Source organism: Ursus americanus, chromosome 8 (assembly GCF_024610735.1).
Source record: "Ursus americanus isolate L20-20 chromosome 8, mUrsAme1.1.p, whole genome shotgun sequence".
NCBI classification, from domain to species: Eukaryota; Metazoa; Chordata; class Mammalia; order Carnivora; family Ursidae; genus Ursus; species Ursus americanus.
The window spans coordinates 52249456-52269842 of NC_142134.1; the positions used below are offsets into that span (position 1 = coordinate 52249456).

General features: G+C 40.7%; 1 protein-coding gene across 1 annotated transcript in view; it reads left to right on the forward strand.

The window, feature by feature from the left end:
• The first annotated feature begins 5393 nt into the window (after positions 1–5393).
• UGDH (UDP-glucose 6-dehydrogenase) overlaps positions 5394–20387 on the forward strand; it is a 29481-nt gene continuing 14487 nt past the window's right edge. The window contains exons 1-2 of the mRNA XM_045816370.2: positions 5394–5682; positions 12848–13016. Of these exons, the coding sequence (XP_045672326.1) occupies positions 12855–13016 (162 nt within the window). The 5' untranslated portion in view covers positions 5394–5682; positions 12848–12854. The remainder of the gene's footprint in view (positions 5683–12847; positions 13017–20387) is intronic.

The following is a 20387-nucleotide window of genomic DNA, read 5'->3' on the forward strand; positions in this document are numbered from 1 at the left end:
CTGCCCCCCCCACTCTCTCTCTTTCTAAAATAAATAAATCTTAAAGAAGAATGCTAAAGCTTGTGTTTAATTCTAGAGATGAAAAACAAAACAAATAAAAGCAAAAATTAATAATTTCCTTTATACTAGCTGATTTCTATATATGGTCAGGAAATTAAGTGAAACCTTAAATTCTCCTGCAGTAGAGTTATTTTTAATAGTGATATTTCACAGTTTTTCCTGATGCTTAAAAATATTTTTTATTTTCTCAGTTTTTTCTTGTGCGGATGAGGAAGGGAGATGTAATCCTTCTTCATGGATGGCTGTTCAGTTCATGAGAAGGCTCTATGCTAAAAAAAAGGGAGGGAAGGAAAGAAAGGAGAGAAAGAAGAGAGAGAGAAAGAAGGAGAAAGAAAGGAAAGGACGGAAGGAAAGGAAGGAAGGAAGAAAAAGAAAGAAAGGAAAGAAAGAAAAAGAAAAAGAAAACATGCCAAGGAAACAAGAACACCACTGTCATAATAAGGAATAAAGGTGGGATTATTACTTTGCAAGGACTTGGATCACAATTGTTAATAGGATAAATATTCATTCTTCACATAATAGACTTAATGGTCTTCAGAAAACATGAGTTCTTGTGGTGGTAAGGCCATTTGTTTTTAGTCCCTGTCCTCAAGAAGTTTATATAGTATTTACAAGGGACAAATACAAAAGCTAACAAATAAGCTAATAGTTCAGGAACTAATTGCTAAACAGAAGTTAATAATGGTGAAAGAGCTTTCTGAAGAGATGATATTTGGAGGGGCACCTGGGTGGCTCAGTAGGTTAAGTGTCTGCCTTTGGCTCAGGTCTGGGATGGAGCCCCGCATGGCTGGCTCTCTGCTTAGCAGGGAGTCTGCTTCTCCCTCTCCTGTTCCTCCCCATCCCACTCATACTCTCTCTCTAATAAATAAATAAAATCTTTAAAAAAAAAGGGAGAGAGACGACATTTGGGGTGAGACGAATTACGCTGCTATGGAAAGATCTGGGCAGTTTTCCAAGAGAAAAAAAGTGCAAGGACATGAGACTGAAGCATAATTGGCATTTTCAAGGGGCCAGAATAAGGCCAAATGACCTGTACAAGTTGAGATCAGAAGTAAGGTCTACAGGGGTGCCTGGGTGGCTCAGGCGCTTAAGCATCCAACTCTTGCTTTCAGCTCAGGTCATGATCTCAGGTCCCTGCCCCGCCTTGGGCTCATGCTGAGCATGCAGTCTGCCTGTCCCTCTCCCTCCCCCTCTGCCCCTCCCCCACTCCTGCGCTAGTGCAAGCTTGCTCGCTCTCTGAAACGAAGTAAGGTCTACATTTTATAGGATCTTGAAATCCAAAATAAGTACTCTGGGTTTTATTATGAGTATAAAAGCTCTTGAGACAGAGGGTGAGGGATATATGATTTATGATTTTAAAATCTCATTCTGGCTGCTATGTGGAAGATGAGCTATGCATCAGGAAGTGAGGTAGGAAGCTAGTAATCCTTTGGAATCCAGATAAGAGGTGCTAATCTCTTTGACAAAGGGTTGTGGCAATGTGAATTATAAGGAAATGAGATTTGCGATATATGTTGGAGGTAAAGCCAATTGGCCACACATTGAATGGCCTGACAGTGAATGGAAGGGAAGAGGGAAAACGAGACTTAAGTCTGGTTTTGGGGCCTGAGCAACTGGATGGTTGATGATACAAATTGAGTTGGGCAAAGTTTATGGTAAGGAAAATGACGGGTGAGAAGGAGCAGATTGGGAGCAATCAGGATACAGGTTAACTTGCTGGAATAAGGAGACAGACTCTAGTGGCTTAAACCAGATGGACTTAAGTTCTCTTTCAGGTAACAGTTCAAGAATATAAGCAGTGTAAGGCTGAAATGCTTGCTTTAGGTATTCAGAACTCAGACTCTGTCTTGTTGCTCCACTGACCCCTAGAGCAGTGTTTCTCAAACAACTGTTGTCTACCCAAAGTAGCCCTTCTCTGCATTGTCAAAGATAGTTCACCACAATACCCTCTGGGTCAGTGCTCCAGCCAGGGGAGGAGCAGAGGGAGAGGGAGGGGGAAAGAATCTCAAGCAAACTCCATGCCTAGCGTGATGTGAAGCTCTGTCTTTTGACCCTGAGATCAAGACCTGAGCCGAAACCAAGAGTCAGACACTTAGCTGATTGAGCCACCCAGGCGCCCCAATACACAAGTTGCTTTTAAAAGAATTAAGGTCACTAATTTATATGGCATCTTCTTGGAATTCAGAATATCCCAACATAGGCCAACATGTCCTGTTTCTAACTCTGGACTTCAGCCTTAGCAAAAATAAGTATAAAATGAAGAAAGACAGATTTGAGGTTTCTTTACTGATTAACATAGGTGACTGCCCCAAACAATAATCCAGTTTATTTCTTTGGTACTCAGGAGAAGTTTACCCCTGGGTAATGGATGGTAGTATGGTTTTACTTGGGTGAAAGGTAAGCCTTTCTTTTATAAAATGGACTGTTCTTAGGCATATCAGTTTTGGGAAGGGTACCTGTGGAAGTTGAGGAGCTGGAAAGTGATTTCCTTAAATGTATCTGCACAAGGCAAAACTATTATATTGTCAGAAATCAGGATAGGGTCACCCTTGGTGTGTGTTGGGGGGAGGTACTGGAGGGGTACTGGAGAGAACATTACCAAAGTCTTACTGCTTTTATTTCCTGAGCATCTCTGGAATCTGTTCATTTCTCTGAATCTCCATGGCTACTACCCTGGACATGCTATTTGTAATTCTTAATTACTGTAATTAGCTCTGAATTGCTCGCCTCACATTCACTCTTTTTATTCCTGTAACTACCCTCTTCATTTCCCCCAGTTAATTCCCATATTCTTTAGGAGCTCAATTTTCACAACTTGAGGAAGCATCCCTAACTACTATGTTAAATACTCATGCTGTATACTCTCATAAGACTATATATATATCCCACCTTAATAAAGTTGTAATTTTACATTTATCTGTGTGATTGATTGATTGATGTTTCCCCATAGAGTAAAATTTATGAAGGAAGGGAATGTATCATTCTTTACTCAGTTGTATTCCTGGTGACCAGCATGTGGGAAATACTTGGAGAGAAATACTTATTCAATGAATGAATCAATGTTTTTTAAGTTTGAAGAGGAATCCATGTATAAATTGAAATCCTACATGAAAAATTGATATATCAAGCAGATTAAACAGATAAAAGTAGAACTGCTCTGATGTGGAGGAAAGGGGAGATAAATGTAGGAGACCCGGAGCCCTGTCTGTTTTAACCTTTTACTCATCCACTCATTCTCTTTCCTCACAGAGTGACACACCACCAGAAAAACTTAGAGCTCCATGAAACATAATCTGAAAATAATTGGTCTACATCAAGCAGTTCTCAAACTTTTTGTTCTCCGGACTCCTTAACACATTTAAAATTTGAAGGCCCCAAAAAGTTTTTTCATGTTGACTGTAGCTACTGGTATTTACCTTATTAGAAATAAAAATTGACAAATTATGAAAAATACATAGATTCCTTAACATTGACAATAATAAATCCATGACATGTTAACATTAACCACATATTTTTATGAAAAATTACTGTATTTACAAATTAAAAATTAGTAAGAAGACTGGTATTGCTTCACATTTTTATTAATCTATAAATCTCCATTAGTCTGTTATGATATCATGTGTCATACAGCCTCTGGAAAATTCCACTGTATACATGTGAGAAGATGAGAGTAAAAAAACAAGTAACATGTTAGTATTATTATGAAAATGTTTTGACTTCCTGGATCCTCTGAAAGGGTCTCAGGGATTGTCAGTACATTTTGAGAACTGTGTCCTGTATCCAAAGGTCCATTCTAGCTAGTACTGATATTCTTATTTAATTTCTGAGATTGTACTGTTTAAACAATAGGCACTAATATTTGTTGGATAAATGAATTTACCTGCTTAGAATGTACAACACCTGCATATTATATCATACTTTCTACAATCTATAGCAAACTGTTTAATCAACATTTAACAGCTTTCTAGAAGTTGTCATGATCCTATCAAGAAAACCATCATCTCAGGGTGCCTGGCTGGCTCATGAGGAAGAGCATGAGACTCTTGATCTCCTGGTGGTGAGTTGGAGCCCCATGCTGAGTGTAGACATTACTTAAATAAATAAAATTTTAAAAAAACAACAGACAGCATCTATGAGGTATTTTAATGTGCCTTTATAAACTCCTAATCATGTTCCTCATGACGTATTTTAAATGGTCTTTGGGGACACCTAGGTGGCTCAGTCAATTAAGCATCTGTCTTCAGCTCAGGTCACGATCCCAGGATCCTGGGATGGAGTCCAGCGTTGGGTGCTCTGCTCCGCAGGGAGCCTGTTTCTCCCCCTGCCTGCTGCTCCCCTGGCTTGTACTTTCTCTCTCTCTGACAAATAAATAAAATCTTAAAAATAAAATAAAACTGGTCTTTGACTTCAAGTACAGATGATGTAACCTGATATAATTCTTAATGAGGAACACAAAAAAAAGTCATGACTGCTTTTCTCTTCACAGATCTGAGACTTAAGATGACTTTGAAGAGGAGAAAGAGAACAGAACTGCCCTCCTCATGAAAAACGGGCAGCGTCCACACATTAATTTTACTCTTCCTCACACACGGAACTTGTATGTTGCAAACTCTCAGCGCAGACAACCCAGATCCAGAATTTGGCAGGAGTAGCTCTGGAAAATATGTCTGGAGGGCGTGGGTGTCATGCTTCTCCTCCCAGGGATCAGGGCGGAGGCACTAACTGGTCCAGTCACGACGGGACTCAGCATCCCTACTGACGCGAGGCGCCTCCTTCCCAGAAGTGGCGAGGGAAGGGATCTGACTAAACCTTGGGCCGCCGGCCCGGAGGGTGTGGGAGGGGAGCAAGCCGCCGGGCGGTCTGACCCACAGGGTCTAGGGGGCCGAAAGACGAGGTCGGTCCTCGGGGCTGCTGGGGAGACCGGAAAGGGGGCCGAGACCTTCCGGTCCCCTCGAGCCGCAGACGGCCCAGTACCCCCGCAGTCCTAGATCATGGCCGACCTGGCGCGCACGCGGTACCACCTCAGCGCCGACCGTCAGCGGGGATCGGGACACAGGGAGGGAAGCGAGGCCAGGCGACGAGACTTCGTCTGCAGGCGGCCGGGAAGACTAGTACCCGGCCTATCGGCACCTGGAGCCCCACCCCAAGGGCCTCAGCAGACTGGCCACGCACTCAGCCCCGCCCAGGGCCGCGAGCGGCAGGGGCGGGATCGCTGAGCTGGCCCTAGCGGATTCGCCCAGGCGCGGCTAGGGGCGGGGCTTCCCCATCCAGCTACGATTAGCACCGCCCCGACTGCCCGCCCCTGGGGTCCGCAGGAAATAGGGGCGGGCCCGGGCCTAGTGTGGCGGGAGGAGGAGCAGGGATGCGGTGGAGGGCAGAGTCGTGGAGGGCCTGGCTGCGGGGGAATGAAGCCTCCGCCTTCTCGGGCAGAATCCTTTAAATACGGGCTCGGGCCCGGGACTCAGGGTGCAGTGGTTGGCAGCCAGAGGGAGGGGCGGGCGGTGAGAGGAGGTCAGGCGGAGCAGGGCGAGTGTGCAGGAGCTGCTGCAGCGCGGCCCATAGAGAGGAGCTGTCCGAGCAGTCCGGATCGGAGCGGCCGCTGCGCTCGGTGCCTGGAAGTGGGTAAGCGCCTTTCTCGGGCTGGCCCTGCCACCTCGTTGGGAAGGTCCCCGGTCTCCGCGGGATGTGCAGGGAGCGGGGCGGGGGAGTGCGCGCTGCTCCCGGTTGCGCTCTGCGCTGGGTCAGGGGCTCCCAGTCTCACGACCCTGGCCTCCTCCTTTGGGCTCTGGGCGGGAATCGCCTTTTGGTCCGCTGCCCTGAGAATGGGGATAGCGTGGGCTTTTTATTCTACACTCGGGAGTACACTCGGGAGTCTTCCAGACGCTTCTTTCTTTTTCTCACTTTCTGACTTGAAACAAATGAGATTTTCCCAGGAAGCCGAACGTCCACCGAAGGAAGCGGTCCTCTGGTTAGGGACCCCATTTTGGTCTCAGAGTCCTGGTCTTTTGTTTGTGTTTAGTCTGTTCACCTCCTATCACTAGCCGCCCTTCTTTTCTTTCTTTTTTTTTTTTTTTTAAGATTTTATTTATTTATTTGACAGAGATAGAGACAGCCAGCGAGAGACGGAACACAACTAGGGGGAGTGGGAGAGGAAGAAGCAGGCTCCTAGCGGAGGAGCCTGATGTGGGGCTCGATCCCTTAACGCCGGGATCACGCCCTGAGCCGAAGGCAGAAGCTTAACCGCTGTGCCACCCAGGCGCCCCACTAGCCTCCCTTCTTAAGTACTAAAGAGGAAACAAGCCAGAAAGCCCCTGAGGGCGAAATCCTAAGACATTCGTGACATCTGTACGGGCTATGCTGGAATCCATTATTGGCTGCCACACCATATAATTGCTTTATTTCATGTCAGGGAAAGCCTTTCTTGGGTACTTCAGGGGATCATGTTTGTGTGAAATCTTGAAAAATCGTATTTCTTGTGGCGCATGGGTGGCTCAGTCAGTTAAGCGCCTGTCTTAGCTCAGGTTGTGATCTCAGGGTCTTGGGATCGAGACCTTTCTCCCTCTGCCCCTGCTTGTGCTTTCTTTCTCTCAAATGATTAAATAATCTTTAAGAAAGAAAAGAAAAAAGAAAAATCATACTTCTTATATATAGGAAGATAACTGAGTAGGCTTGAAAATTATGGTGTACTGAAAAGAGGGATTAACTGGTAAGGACCTTTTTCATGGATATACAGAGGAGTAGCTGTCCATTGACTGCCCTCAAAGACACAGTGACTCTTTGAGTTTCTTCAAATCCCCTATGAAATGGAGAACAGTAGTCTGGTCTGTTTCTTCAGGGGGGTTCTGGAAATGAAAGAGCTTACTGTCTGCTCTGAGATGTGCTTGTTAATACCCAGCATCTAGTTAAGGTAAGTGGTAGACAACCCTGATTGAAAGGATCTCATTTCATCTCCCATTGCTGTACTCCTTTCTCAAACATTAAGTCTGTAACTAATAAGTAGACTTCATCTTCCCACTTATTTCCACAGCTTTATATGATGCCCTTTAGATAGAACAGTATCACTGCCTTTCTCATTGATTAAATATTTTTCCCAGGTCAAGCATCTGTTAGTATTTAATTTTTGGAAATGACTAAGGTGATGTGTGAAGTTGATGTATCCAACTACAACGTAATTACTGGGTAATTACGCAGAGTATACTGAAGAGGGGTGGGGATGGAGGGATTAGACTCAGCTTCGATTGTAATAGGACCTTCGATATTTGTTAGCCACATCTTCTAGGTCGAAATATTGATCTGAATTTATAAAATTTTAGAGGAAGAGTAGTTTTGGAACAGCCTGGGTTGTTGAGATTTTCCCAAAATACAGAGGTAGAAACTCATTTCAAACTGACATACTCAGTAAGCAAACATTCCCATTTCCCTGACAGCACAATAGAAGATCTGAAGGTACATAAAAGTAGAAATGGAATATGGAATCAGAAGACATCTGTGTCAGGCAAAGTATATTACTAACACTAACACTGTATCAAACTCCATAATAAAGATTGAAGATTGTAGTGAAACTTCCAAGTGACGATTTACTGGGACTTGCACAGTTCTTCAGTAGTTTTCCCACTGTCACCTATAAGCCATGCTTCATGTGAAATAGCACCACAGGGACACCCCAAAACACATGCAGTTCTATGATATAGATCCATCAGTAGTCTACCCCAGGTGCTGTATGTAAGGCAAGCTAAATACAGCCTAGCAGTCAAGGTGGATGAGAAGTATTTCTGGGAAGACATGCCAAAGTTCTACATAAAAAAGAGAGGCCGATAGTATTCTGGACAATTTCAGCAAAAATACAATGATCAGCCATCTGAGCTAAAGATATTCAAATAACAGTCTTCATCTCAAACAGGCCCCGATGGAGAGTTATTCATTGATTCAGTTAGTATTTACTGAGAGCCTACTGTTCTAAGTGTAGAGGTAACAGCAGCAGATAAGAACTGTTAGCCTGGGAGCGCCTTATTAAACTGTGAACTCCTTGAACCTAAGAGTTGCATCATGTAGACATTCAATCTATGTTTATGTAAGAATGTTATAACCTCTTGGCTCTAGGATTAAATGGTAATCCCAAAAGATCCTCTGGTCCAAAAATACTTTGAAATTCTACTTTTTAGGTATCCCAATATACTGGTTGTAATTAGAGAGGTTGGCTAGCTGTCGAGTAAGGGTATTCCACTGGCGGGACAGTTCTTCAGCTTCATCGCAGTTTACGACTTCATCTTCAGCCTTGCAGATCTGGAAGTTAGATTTTTTTTTTTTTCCTCCATGGGCCCAGAGTTAATGAGACTTTAGATTTTTTTTTTAAGATTTTATTTATTTATTCGACAGAGATAGAGACAGCCAGCGAGAGAGGGAACACAAGCAGGGGGAGTGGGAGAGGAAGAAGCAGGCTCATAGCGGAGGAGCCTGATGTGGGGCTCCATCCCAGGACTCTGGGATCACGCCCTGAGCCGAAGGCAGACGCTGAACGACTGAGCCACCCAGGCGGCCCAAGACTTTAGATGTTAACTTAAAATGATTAAACTCATAAGAGACTAATGGTTACACTAGAATGAAACCTTAATATTACAGTAGGGAAATTTTATTGCAGTTCCTGGAATGCTTGCTATCTCAAATCTGGGTCATCCCTTTCTGGTATTATGATTCCTGGGAATCTGAATCCATAAGGGAGAGTGGAATCAGAGCAAGGAATCTTTGGAGAACATGCCATAAACATAGGGAAAGCCTATCCTTACCCCACCTCTCTGAAACCAGAATACTTCTGACTTCCAGATTCTGTGTCATTCTTCTCTAGACAGTGCTGAAATAAACACATCATTCTTGTTCTTAACTCCCTCTTTCCAGGCTACAGGCTGATCCTCCCCCTTTTTTTTCCTTTAGTGGAGTTTATTAGATTTTAGCTATACAAATGCTATTGATTGTTATCGTTACTTTTAATTATGTTACCTTAAGTTATTTTATTTTTTTAAGACTTTATTTATTTATTTTTGTGAGAGAGCATGAGTGAGCACTAGCAGGGGAGAGGGGCAGAGGGAGAAGCAGGACCCCGCTGAGCAGGGAGCCCGATGCTTGACTCCATCCCAGGACCCCGGGATCATGACCTGAGCTGAAGGCAGACACTTACCCGACTGAGCCCCCCAGGCGCCCTTGTTGCCTTAAGTTATTAAATTATAACCTCCTGAACTGCCGTGGGCATGCTTCCCTGAAAGGGGCATTTGAGACCCACTTTAAATTCATTTCCGCTCTACAAGACAGTTTGTACCTCTTACCACTTCTTAATACCCGTATGTTTATCCAACTAGTCCTTAGTCTTACTTCTTTGGACTCAGTTCTGTTTATAAGTCCTTATTTATTCCTCCCCCCCCCCCAACTGGAGTGCTCTCCCCCACCTATCTTTTCTTTCTATATCCTACTTAGTCTTTAGGCCAAGCTTAGATTCTATCTTTCCCTTGATGTAGATACCTTCTTATTTTTTTTTCCCTCTGGACTTTAATACTCATTTAGTCATTCGATTGATTATACTGCCTTATATGTTGCTTGGGTGTGACTAACTCCTTTTCATCTTTTTAAGATTCTATTTATTTATTTATTTATTTATTTATTTATTTATTTATTTATTTGAGATGGGGGGGAGAATCACAAGCAGACTCTGCACTGAGTGAGCATGGAGCCCGACAAGGGGCTCCATCTCACAACCCTGAGATCATGACCCTGAGATCATGAACTGAGCCAAAATCAAGAGTCAGGCACTTAACGGACTGAGCCACCCAGGCGCCCCTCCTTTTCATCTTTAAAGTCAGCTTAAGAGTCACCTTCTCAGAGAGTCCTCCTTTAACTACCCTATCTACAGTAGTTTTTTCCCCCGTAGACAGTCTCTCCTTCTCCACCTACGTGTTTATTTCCTTTCTATGGAATGTATCACAGCTGCAGTTATTTTGTTTTGCGCTCTCCCACTAGAATATAACCGTGAAAGAGTAGGAACTGTACCTGTCATGTTCACTGTTGTATCCAGAGTACATAGGGTGTTTAATAAATGTTTTTCAGTTGAATTTTTCCCTAAGTAAATTGTTAAATTCTTGAGTGTCAGGACCTGTATCTATGGCCAGATTCTCTTCTGTGCCCACAGGTAGACCCTTAAATTGGGAATATTAATTTTTCGTGAAAGAGACCAAAGGACTAGGCCTGAAGCAGTTGAAACAATTTTTCTGAAACCCGATGCCAAGCCCTTTCTACTGTAGAGGTGGGGACAGTGGCAGTGAATGCTGGAGACACGTCTGTGGTAAGCCTGCTCCAGGCTCAACTGTCCCACAAGTGGGAGCTTTTTAGAACATTCCCCTGAGCTTTAGTTGCTTGTCAATCCCAATGCAGTTCTTTCCTCCTAGCAGTTTCTCTTTCTTCTTGTGTATAGGGCACTTGAAGCCTGGAGAGTAGTAAGTCAGAACTGAAGAGTAGAAGAAGTGTGAAGAAAAAGATGAATGGTTGCCAAAAGTAAATTTTGTTAGGCTCAGTATTTTTGCTAGGGTGAATTTTGGAACCCTTCAAGTTTAATAGAAATATCATGTTTGTGTGGCTTCACAGGTGATAATAGGAAACTCTTAACCCATTTATTTAGATTATTAAAGAGAGAATCTACCAGGGGCACCTGGCTGGCTCAGCTCTTAGAGCATGGAACTCTTGCTTTCAGGGCAATGAGTTCAAGCCCCACATTGGGCCTGGGGCCTACTTAAAAAATAATTAAAGAGGATCTACCAGATTTAGTATGGTTTTAATATTTCCTGGTAAGTACATCCACACAATGGAATACAGTGTAACTGTTTCTAAAAAAAGAGAGAGTTTTACTGGAAACAGAAAAAAATAAAAATAAAAAATAAAAAGAGCGAGGGGGGGAAATAGGTAAGAATACATTAAATGAAAAAAAGCCACATGTTGATAGTATATTATAGTATTTTACCTCTTGAATTTAGAAAGTCAGGATTATTAAAATACATATGTGTATTTACTTGTACTGTATAAGAAACACTGGATGGATACACAAGTAACTAATAAAAGGTTTGCTTGTGAAAGCAAAGTAGTGGGTAGCCAAGAGATAGGGATGGGGTAGACTTGAGGCTTCTTACTGTATACTTTGTCACACAGATTTAATTTTGTACCATATGAATTTATTACCTATTCAAAACAAAGAATAAATTTTATTTTATTATTATTATTTTTTAAAATATTTTATTTATTCATTTGACAGAGAATAGTGAGAGAGCACAAGCAGGGGGAGCAGCAGAGGGAGAGGGAGAAGCCAGCTCCCCGATGAGCAGGGAGCCCAACATGGGGCTTGATCTCAGGACCCTGGGGTCATGACCTGAGCCAAAGGCAGATGCTTAACTGACTGAGCCACCCAGGCACCCCACAAAAAATAAATTTAAAAGATTTCTTTGTATGTGTATCACTAAGAATATTGCTTTCTTTTGTAGAATCGGTAGATTCCAAATTTTGCTCATCTTTACTGTTTTACCAAATTTCTGTTCTTTTTAAGTAAAGGTCATTAGAGATTAGACTTTGAATTGATATCTGCTAAACATGACCTGAACTGAAGATTGATTTATAAGCCGACTTAGTTGTTTCCTAACACAGACCAGGATACTTGTATGGGCTGTTCAGCTCATTCTCTTCCAGGAGGGAAGTCTACCCAGAAAACCAGTGATTAGAACATTGTTTGATTAATACAGATTCAGACTTAAGGGAACTGGATCATCTTAATTATGTGGCTCGGGTATCTTTTTTCAGAGTAGGGTTGTACTTGCCAGGCATTATAATAAGATCCGCCCTCCATAGCACCTTCTCTGACCCACGCAGGAGTATACTAACAAGTTCTTAAACTCTCTGATTGGCATTTTCCTTCTCTTTGGAATCCATGAGTGGGTTAGATTAGATGATGTCGGAGGTCGGTCTTGGCAAAGACTAAAATTCTAAAAATCGGATCAGTTTGACAGTTCTTGTTCTCATTATAATGAATAAACTGACATTCTTATACATAAATCAGTACCTTGTCATTTGGATAAGTGTGAATCAGTTCACCTACATGGCTTTTGAAAACCCATCAAAATCTGTGTAACAGCTTTGCTAACTACACAAATGACTTTTGTTTAACCATGTCACAGTTTCTGATTAAAGTTGAAACGGAGTTTAAGATCATCGTCAGGTACCTAAAAATAAACTGCTGAAGCCAAATTGTATAGGGAATATAATCACAGAGGCCGCTTCTGGACTTTCAAACTAATCTTATTATCTGTCAAGTTTCCTGATATCTGTCCTGTTAGTCTAAACCTGCCATAAGGCTGACCTTTGTACACCGGCATTTATTTAAGCAAGAATTGCACTGGTGTGTTTACCCTTGAATTTTTCCTCAGCAGTCAGAATTACCCTTGTGGCCTTAGAGGCCTAAGTAAGGTTTTATTTTGCTTTTTGAATTTTTGAATATTAGGTCATTATCATCTTTGTGGCTCTTTTTCAGTAATATCAGTTACTTTTCCCCCCATGTTTTATGCTAGTGCAGCCAAGAACGGACATTCCAATTGGAATGTTATATATTATCGTTCTTTTAATAATTCTTAATGAGTATGAATGCAGGAAATCTTTCCAGATTATCTGTCACCTTGACAGTTTTTATAAAGCGTGATAAACGTGCAATGCGATTTCTTTAAATTTTGTTTTCAATAGTAGAACAATCTTACTGCTTCCCTTCTAGTTTAATCATGTTTGAAATTAAGAAGATCTGTTGCATTGGTGCGGGCTATGTTGGAGGACCTACGTGTAGTGTCATTGCTCATATGTGCCCCGAAATCAGGGTAACAGTTGTTGACGTCAATGAATCAAGAATCAACGCATGGAACTCTCCTACGCTCCCTATTTATGAGGTAAACCATTTTAAACAATTCTTTGTTCTTATGTTCTTTGTTTTCTTACTGTTTTTGATAAATAAATTGCTATTAATGTAAAAATCTATGACTGCAACTGAAAAGAAATTAAATGAGAAATCTAGATACACAATGGTATGGACATTACAACTGTGATTATGTCAAGTATGCCCAGGGAAAATGACTGGGAAAAAATTTATTAGAATATTAATAATGGTGGTGTTAGTGCAGTGAGAATATGGGTAATTTTTTCTCTTATTTTTCTAATTTTGTTAATATGGTTACCATATTGTAATAGTAAAATTTTAGAAAGGTGTTCTGTACAAAGAAAATAATAAAACTGTGGGTGTTTATAATATTAATTCATATAAGCCCATGATATTTGGGGGTTATTGTACTGTACTTCTATCAGGTAAACTGTGAGTGGATAAATGATGTCTTTTATATCTAGTGCTTAGTATCACAAATTTGTTTAGTTAGAATTTCAAAATTGCTGTGAATTTTTTAAAAAGATTTTATTTATTTATTTGAGAGAGAGGGAGGGAGGGAGGGAGACCATAGAGAGAGAGGGAGAAGCTGACTCCCTGCTGAGTAGAGAGCCCGACGTGGGGCTTGATCCCAGGACCCTGAGATCATAACCTGAGCCAGAGGCAGATGCTTAACTGACTGAGTCACCCGGTGCCCCTAAATTGCTGTGAATTTAGATAATGTATAGTTAGGAAGATATGCTTCCAATGATTTTATTAAGCTATGTGTATCCCATTTTTAAAAATTTCACTGTAAAATGACTTCACAATATTATGCTTTTGAAACCCAACAGAAGGGCGCCTGGGTGGCTCAGTCGTTAAGCGTCTGCCTTCGGCTCAGGGCGTGATCCCAGCATTCTGGGATGGAGCCCCACATCAGGCTTCTCCGCTGGGAGCCTGCTTCTTCCTCTCCCACTCCCCCTGCTTGTTGTGTTCCCTCTCTCACTGGCTCTCTCTCTCTCAAATAAATAAATAAAATCTTTAAAAAAAAAAAGAAAAGAAAAGAAAAAGAAACCCAACAGAGAAGCATTTGGAAATTTTATGGTGGCATTTTTTTCCACCATTAATATATTCCTTTTTTTTTCTTTCAGGAAAGCTTTGTTATTTGTAAGACTCTTATCAATCATTTTCTTTTTCTTTTTTTTTTTTTAAGACATTTTCTTTCTTTCTTTTTTTTTTTTAAGATTTTATTTATTTATTTGACAGAGATAGCCAGCCAGTGAGAGAGAGAACATAAACAGGGGGAGTGGGAGAGGAAGAAGCAGACTCCTAGCGGAGGAGCCTGATGTGGGGCTCGATCCCATAACGTTGGGATCACGCCCTGAGCCGAAGGCAGACACTTAACAACTGTGCCACCCAGGCGCCCCAATCACTTTTTCTTTCTTTCTTTCTTTCTTTCTTTCTTTCTTTCTTTCTTTCTTTCTTTCTTTCTTTCTTTCTTTCTTTCTTTCTTTCTTTCTTTCTTTCTTTCTTTCTTTCTTTCTTTCTCTTTCTTTCTTTCTTTCTTTCTTTCTTTCTTTCTTTCTTTCTTTTTCTTCCTTCCTTCCTTCCTTCCATCCTTTCTTTTATTCTTTCTTTCTTTCATCCTTTCTCTCTCTCTTTCCCTTCCTTCCTTCCTCCTTTACTTCCTTCCTTCCTTCATTCCTCCCTTCTTCCTTCCTTCCTTCCTTCCTTCCTTCCTTCCTTCCTTCCTTCCTTCAGATTTATTTATTTATTTTAGAGAGTATGAGCAAGGGGAGGGACAGAGGGAGAGAAACTCAAGCAGACTCCCCACTGAGCAAGGAGCCTGACTGGGGGCTCCATCTCACTACACTGAGATTATGACCTGAAATCAAGAGTCAATTGCTTAATCATAGTCTTTAAATGTGTTAGTCCTTTGGAAGGGAAGTCTCAACCCAGTTTTATAGGCATATAAAATATAGAAATCCATGAAAAAGCACCCACAGAGTAGTAGCTACCCAATATCATAGATTTACTCAAATCTAAATCAGACGTGGAGTAAAAACAAAAATCTCTGTGTGTGTGTAAGCTTCTGTTTGTGCTTTACCCTTTCTTTCTCTACCAGATGAACCATCCATAACAGTTCTTTAAAGATTATTTATTTATTTATCTGAGAGAGAGGGAGAGACAGAGACAGAGCTGTGGGAGGGGAAGTGAGGGAGGGAGAGGGACAAGCGGCCTCTGCACTGAGTGTGGAGTCCAACCCAGGCCTGATCCCATGACCTGGCCCAAACCAAGAGTCCACCACTTCACTGACTGAGCCACCTAGGCGCCCCCAAACCCCATAATAGTCCTTTAAATTACTTTAGTGCTATAGCATTTCTTTTCCTGTTATAACATTACTACTAGATTTGGTTTTGGAGAATTAAAAAAAAAACATTTTGGAAAGATAACTTAGTAAGAGTTTTATAAAAGGGCTGCAAGTCATCTGAAACCCTGTAAGCCATATTTATATCCAATAAGTAATTAATTCTGCCAGCAGTGTACTTCAGTCTTCAGAAACAAAGGGCACTCATCAGAATGGCTAAAATTATTACTACTGACAATACTAAGTGTTGACAAGGATTTAGAGCCATTGGAATTTTACACAGTGCTGTCAGAACGTAGTCTGGTGTAGCCACTTTCAGGAGTGCTTGGCAGTATTTACCGAAGCTGGAAATCTGTGTAGTCTGATCCAGCAATTCACTTGTAGGTGTATATCCAACAGAAATGCATACATATGTGCACCAAAAGACAGGTATTAACAGTGCTATTCATAGGAGACGTAAATGGGAAACAACCTAAATGTTAATCAGCATTGGAGTGGATACATAAATGATATGCCTAATCCTGCAATAAAATATTATACTGCATCGAAAATTGACAAAACTACTCCTATGTGCAAGAATATGGTTAAGTTCTCCCCAAAGTAATGTGCTGTCAGACACAAAGTAGTGCATTTTGTACAGTTCTATTTGTATAAAGTTCAAATATAAGCAAATTGATCTCTGATGATTGAAATCAGCGTGGTGTTAATTTGAGCTGTACTAGTGACTCGGAGAGGGCAAACTGCAGGTTCTGATTTAGTTAATGTTCTAATTCTCATGATAGTGGTTACACAAGTGTGTTCACTTTTGAAAATTGAGCTACACACTTTTCTATACTAATGTATTTGCAGTTTTATGTACTTTTGTTTTATTTCAGTAAAAATTAACTTAAAAACAAACAACAAAGATATCCTGAATTGGAGAAAATGAAAACTAGGGGCACCTGAGTGAGTCAGTCGGTTGAGTGTCTGACTCTTGGTTTTGGCTCAGGTCATGATCTCATGGGTCGTGAGACTGAGCCCAGAGAGAGGGAGTCTGCTTGAAGATTCTCTCCCTCTGCCCCTCTCCCCACTCACATATGCACTTGCGCTCTCTCGCCCTAAAATAAATACATAAATCTTAAAATAAAATAAAATAAATAAATCTTAAAAAGATACGAGCTAAAATGTATTGGAATTAGACATTCTTCTTGGAGAAAACAAAAAAAAATCAGTTGGCTAGCCATGTTCCCCGGCCAGATTCTTACTGTTGATATTACTATTTACATTAATTGAAATCTGAAACTCTTCCTCCTAAGACTTCAGTGCTTTAAATTTAAAATAGTATGTTCTGCATTGACATTGAGTCCAGAGCTAAGATCTAAAATAATTTCTTTTCCAGCTCATACTTGTTTATTCTTAATAACCTATCTTTTATAAACAAAGAAACAGAAGTATTATTTTTCATACTTTTATTTCATAAATAAATGTTTTCTTCTTTAAATCTCTTTATAAAGAATATAAATGAAATCTTTTTCCAGAACCCACTGGCTTTGGAGGTTAAAAACATGGCACTAGTATTTTAAAATTCTAGGGGCGCCTGGGTGGCACAGCGGTTAAGCGTCTGCCTTCGGCTCAGGGCGTGATCCCGGCGTTCTGGGATCGAGCCCCACATCAGGCTCCTCCACTATGAGCCTGCTTCTTCCTCTCCCACTCCCCCTGCTTGTATTCCCTCTCTCGCTGGCTGTCTCTGTCGAATAAATAAATAAAATCTTTTAAAAAAAAAATTCTAGAAGGAATCATCTTAGCAAGTAGAATGATTTTCCTCTTAGCAAGTAAATGACTTTAGATTTATAATTTTCCTGTGTCTTTCTCACACATCAGTTGTTAAGAAATGCCTGCTTAAGGAATTTATAAATGAGAAAATAAGGATGATTTCTATAAGGTTGTGTTTATTTTAAAAAATATTTTATTTATTTATTTGACAGAGCAAGCGAGAGAACACAAGCAGGGGGAGTGTCAGGCAGAGGGAGGAGGAGAGCAGGCTCCCCACTGAGCAAGGGGCCCCATGTGGGGCTCGATCCCAGGATCCTAGGATCATGACCTGAGCTGAAGGCAGATGCTTAAGCAGCTGAGCCACCCAGGTGCCCCTGGAAGAATATTTAGAAGGAAAAATAATAGGACTTGATTGCTGATTATATAAGAAGAATGGAGAGGAAGGAATCTAGAATGATATCTAGGTTTCCAGTTTGTATGATGGGTGCGTGATTGTGCCATGAATTGAGATCAAGAATGCAGGATGTTGGGGCACCTGGGTAGCACAGTCGTTAAGCGTCTGCCTTCGGCTCAGGGCGTGATCCCGGAGTTCTGGGATCGAGCCCCACATTGGGCTTCTCTGCTGGGAGCCTGCTTCTTCCTCTCCCACTCCCCTGCTGTGTACCCTCTCTCGCTGGCTGTCTCTCTGTCACATAAATAAATAAAATCTTAAAAAGAAAAAGAATGCAGGATGTTGTGGAGGGTAGTGGGAGATGAAATTTCAAATTGTTTGGTCCTATTTAGTTATAAAGGCTTTGGGACATCCAAACAGAGACGTTCAGGAGGCAGTTGGTACTGCCAAAAGTGTAAGCAAATGATTCAGGGCTGGAGATGTAAAGTTAGGATTATACAGGTAGTAGTTGAAATCAGAGTAATTGAGCTCTCCCAAGAATAGTCTCCCGAGAGAACAGAGCGTGAGTCAAGGACAGAACCCAGAAAAACAAATGTTTGATGATAGGTGGAGGAGGAAATGCCATAGAGAAGCAATGAAGAGTAGTTCATTGAAGGTGAACCAAAACCAGAAGAGATTTAGTAGTACAAGCCCCATAAAGATGTACAGTTGACCCTTGAACAATGTAGGGGTGAGGGCTGCTCACCCTATGTTATATACTGTATTCTTACAATAAAGTAAGCCAGAAAAAAGAAAGTATTTTTAAGAAAATCATAAGAGAAAATACATTTACCAATACTATACTGTATTTATTGGAAAAAAATTTGTGTATAAACAGACCCATGCAGTTCAAATCTGTGTTGTTCAAAGGTCAACTGTATATGTCTTGCTTATGAGTAACTCAGTTACCAGCACGTAAGTACTCAGTAAATATTTGCTGAATGAATGAGTGAGCTATCCATTATGCCAGATACAGAAGAAATCAGGACTGAGACACGTTCATTAAATTTGGTATTATGGGGACCATTGTAACTGTTGTGAGAAAAATTACAGATGATCGAGACCAAGGAAGTGAGAGGATGTAGAAAAAGATGCGGCACCAGAGAGGGTTACAGGGTAAAGGCAGTGATTTTATGTATTTATTTATTTTTTCTGTGATTGATGAAGGATCGAGCATGTTCAAAACTAAGGTCACCAATTATATAGAGAAGGAAAGGTCAAAGCATAAAAAGGAAGGGCTAATTGATGGAATAAAGTCCAGAAACATAGCAAAAGCACAAGTGGAGGGATTGGCCTTGAAAGCCTCTTCCTTGGAGACTGGAGGACAGTAAACAAGAATGGGTAAAGGTATAGACAGTTTTGTTGCGGAGGACATGGAAGAAAGGTGACTGACATATTGGCAGTTTGAATTGTCTGATAGGAGGAGGTAAAATATTTTGAAGAAGATAGGAGGGGTAAAGTTGGGTCAAGGACTTGGAAACAGTGGAGGTTCAGAGCAATAATCTCAGAATAGAGAGGACAAAGTTAAATGATTATTGGGTCATAGTAGAAACCCAGCTAAATATACTTAGGGTCCATGAGCTTGTGTTTATTGTGGCTCTTTCTAATTCAATATGTTTATATTTTATGGGCCACAAGTATATGAATAAAAAAATAGTTGTTTTTACAGCCAGAAAAGGAACTAGTAATGACCATCAGACAAAATATGGTGACGAGATACTTAAGTGTTTACTCAGGAAATAGTATAGTAGAAAGTGTTAACATTTAACAACGAAAACATTTTATTTTGTATTACCATATTTCTTGAATAGTCACTGCTTTTTTTTTGTTAACTTTGTAACAATTTAATAGCTACTTTTTAAAAAGCAAAATGGATAATTTGCTTTACTTTTTCTGAATAAAATGAAAGATAATTTCACCCTGTGAAAGGATTTGAGTTCTTCCATAAAAAGTACCCTATAAATTCTTAGTACTAATTGTGATAATTACATAATGAATTTAATAATAGGTAGAACCTATATTATTAACTACTTATGCATCAGTTCTGGAGATCTACAAATATCCTATTGATTTTAACAGAATAATATAGTTGTTTGTTTTGAGGTATTATTAAGGCTTAGTTAATATAAATTCTGCATTGCTCTGATTTTAGATTATTTTAGATTATTAGGGAATTATATATAAGACTAAATTCAGCCTTGTCTGCAAAATCCCAACTCTATAACATTTTACTCTCATTTTCTAGAACCAAAGAAATGGTTTCTATGACCGTTGGGCACCCTGCTCGGCAGGGAGTCTGTTTCTCCTTCTCCCTCTGCCCGTCCCCCCCCCACCTTGTACGCGCTCTCTCTCTCTCTTTCTTTCAAATAAATAAATAAAATCTTTTAAAAAATAGTAATTATTTTTAAAATGTAAGCATGTCACCTGGGGCACCTGGGTGGCTCAGTTGGTTAAGCAGCTAACTCTTGATTTCCACTCAGGTCATGATCTCAGGGTTGTGGGATCGAGCCCCGTGTCCAGCTGTGCGCTCTGCATGGAGTCTGCTGGAGATTCTCTCTCCCTCTCCCTGTGGCCCTCCCCCTGCTTGCTTGCTCTCCTGCGCACTCTCTCTCTGTCTAAATAAATAGAACCTGAAAAAAAAAAAAAAAGTAAGCATGTCACCGTTGTTAGTACTACAAATTTTAAGAATAGTTTCTTGATATCAAGAATTCTTTTATGTGTCCTTCTTCCTGTAGTTTATTTGAATCAGAATCCAAATAAGATCCATAAACTGCAATAGATTTGTATCACTTGTGTCTTTTAAGGCCATAGTATTTTAATCTCTCTTTCTCTCTGTTTTTCTCTTCAGTTTATTT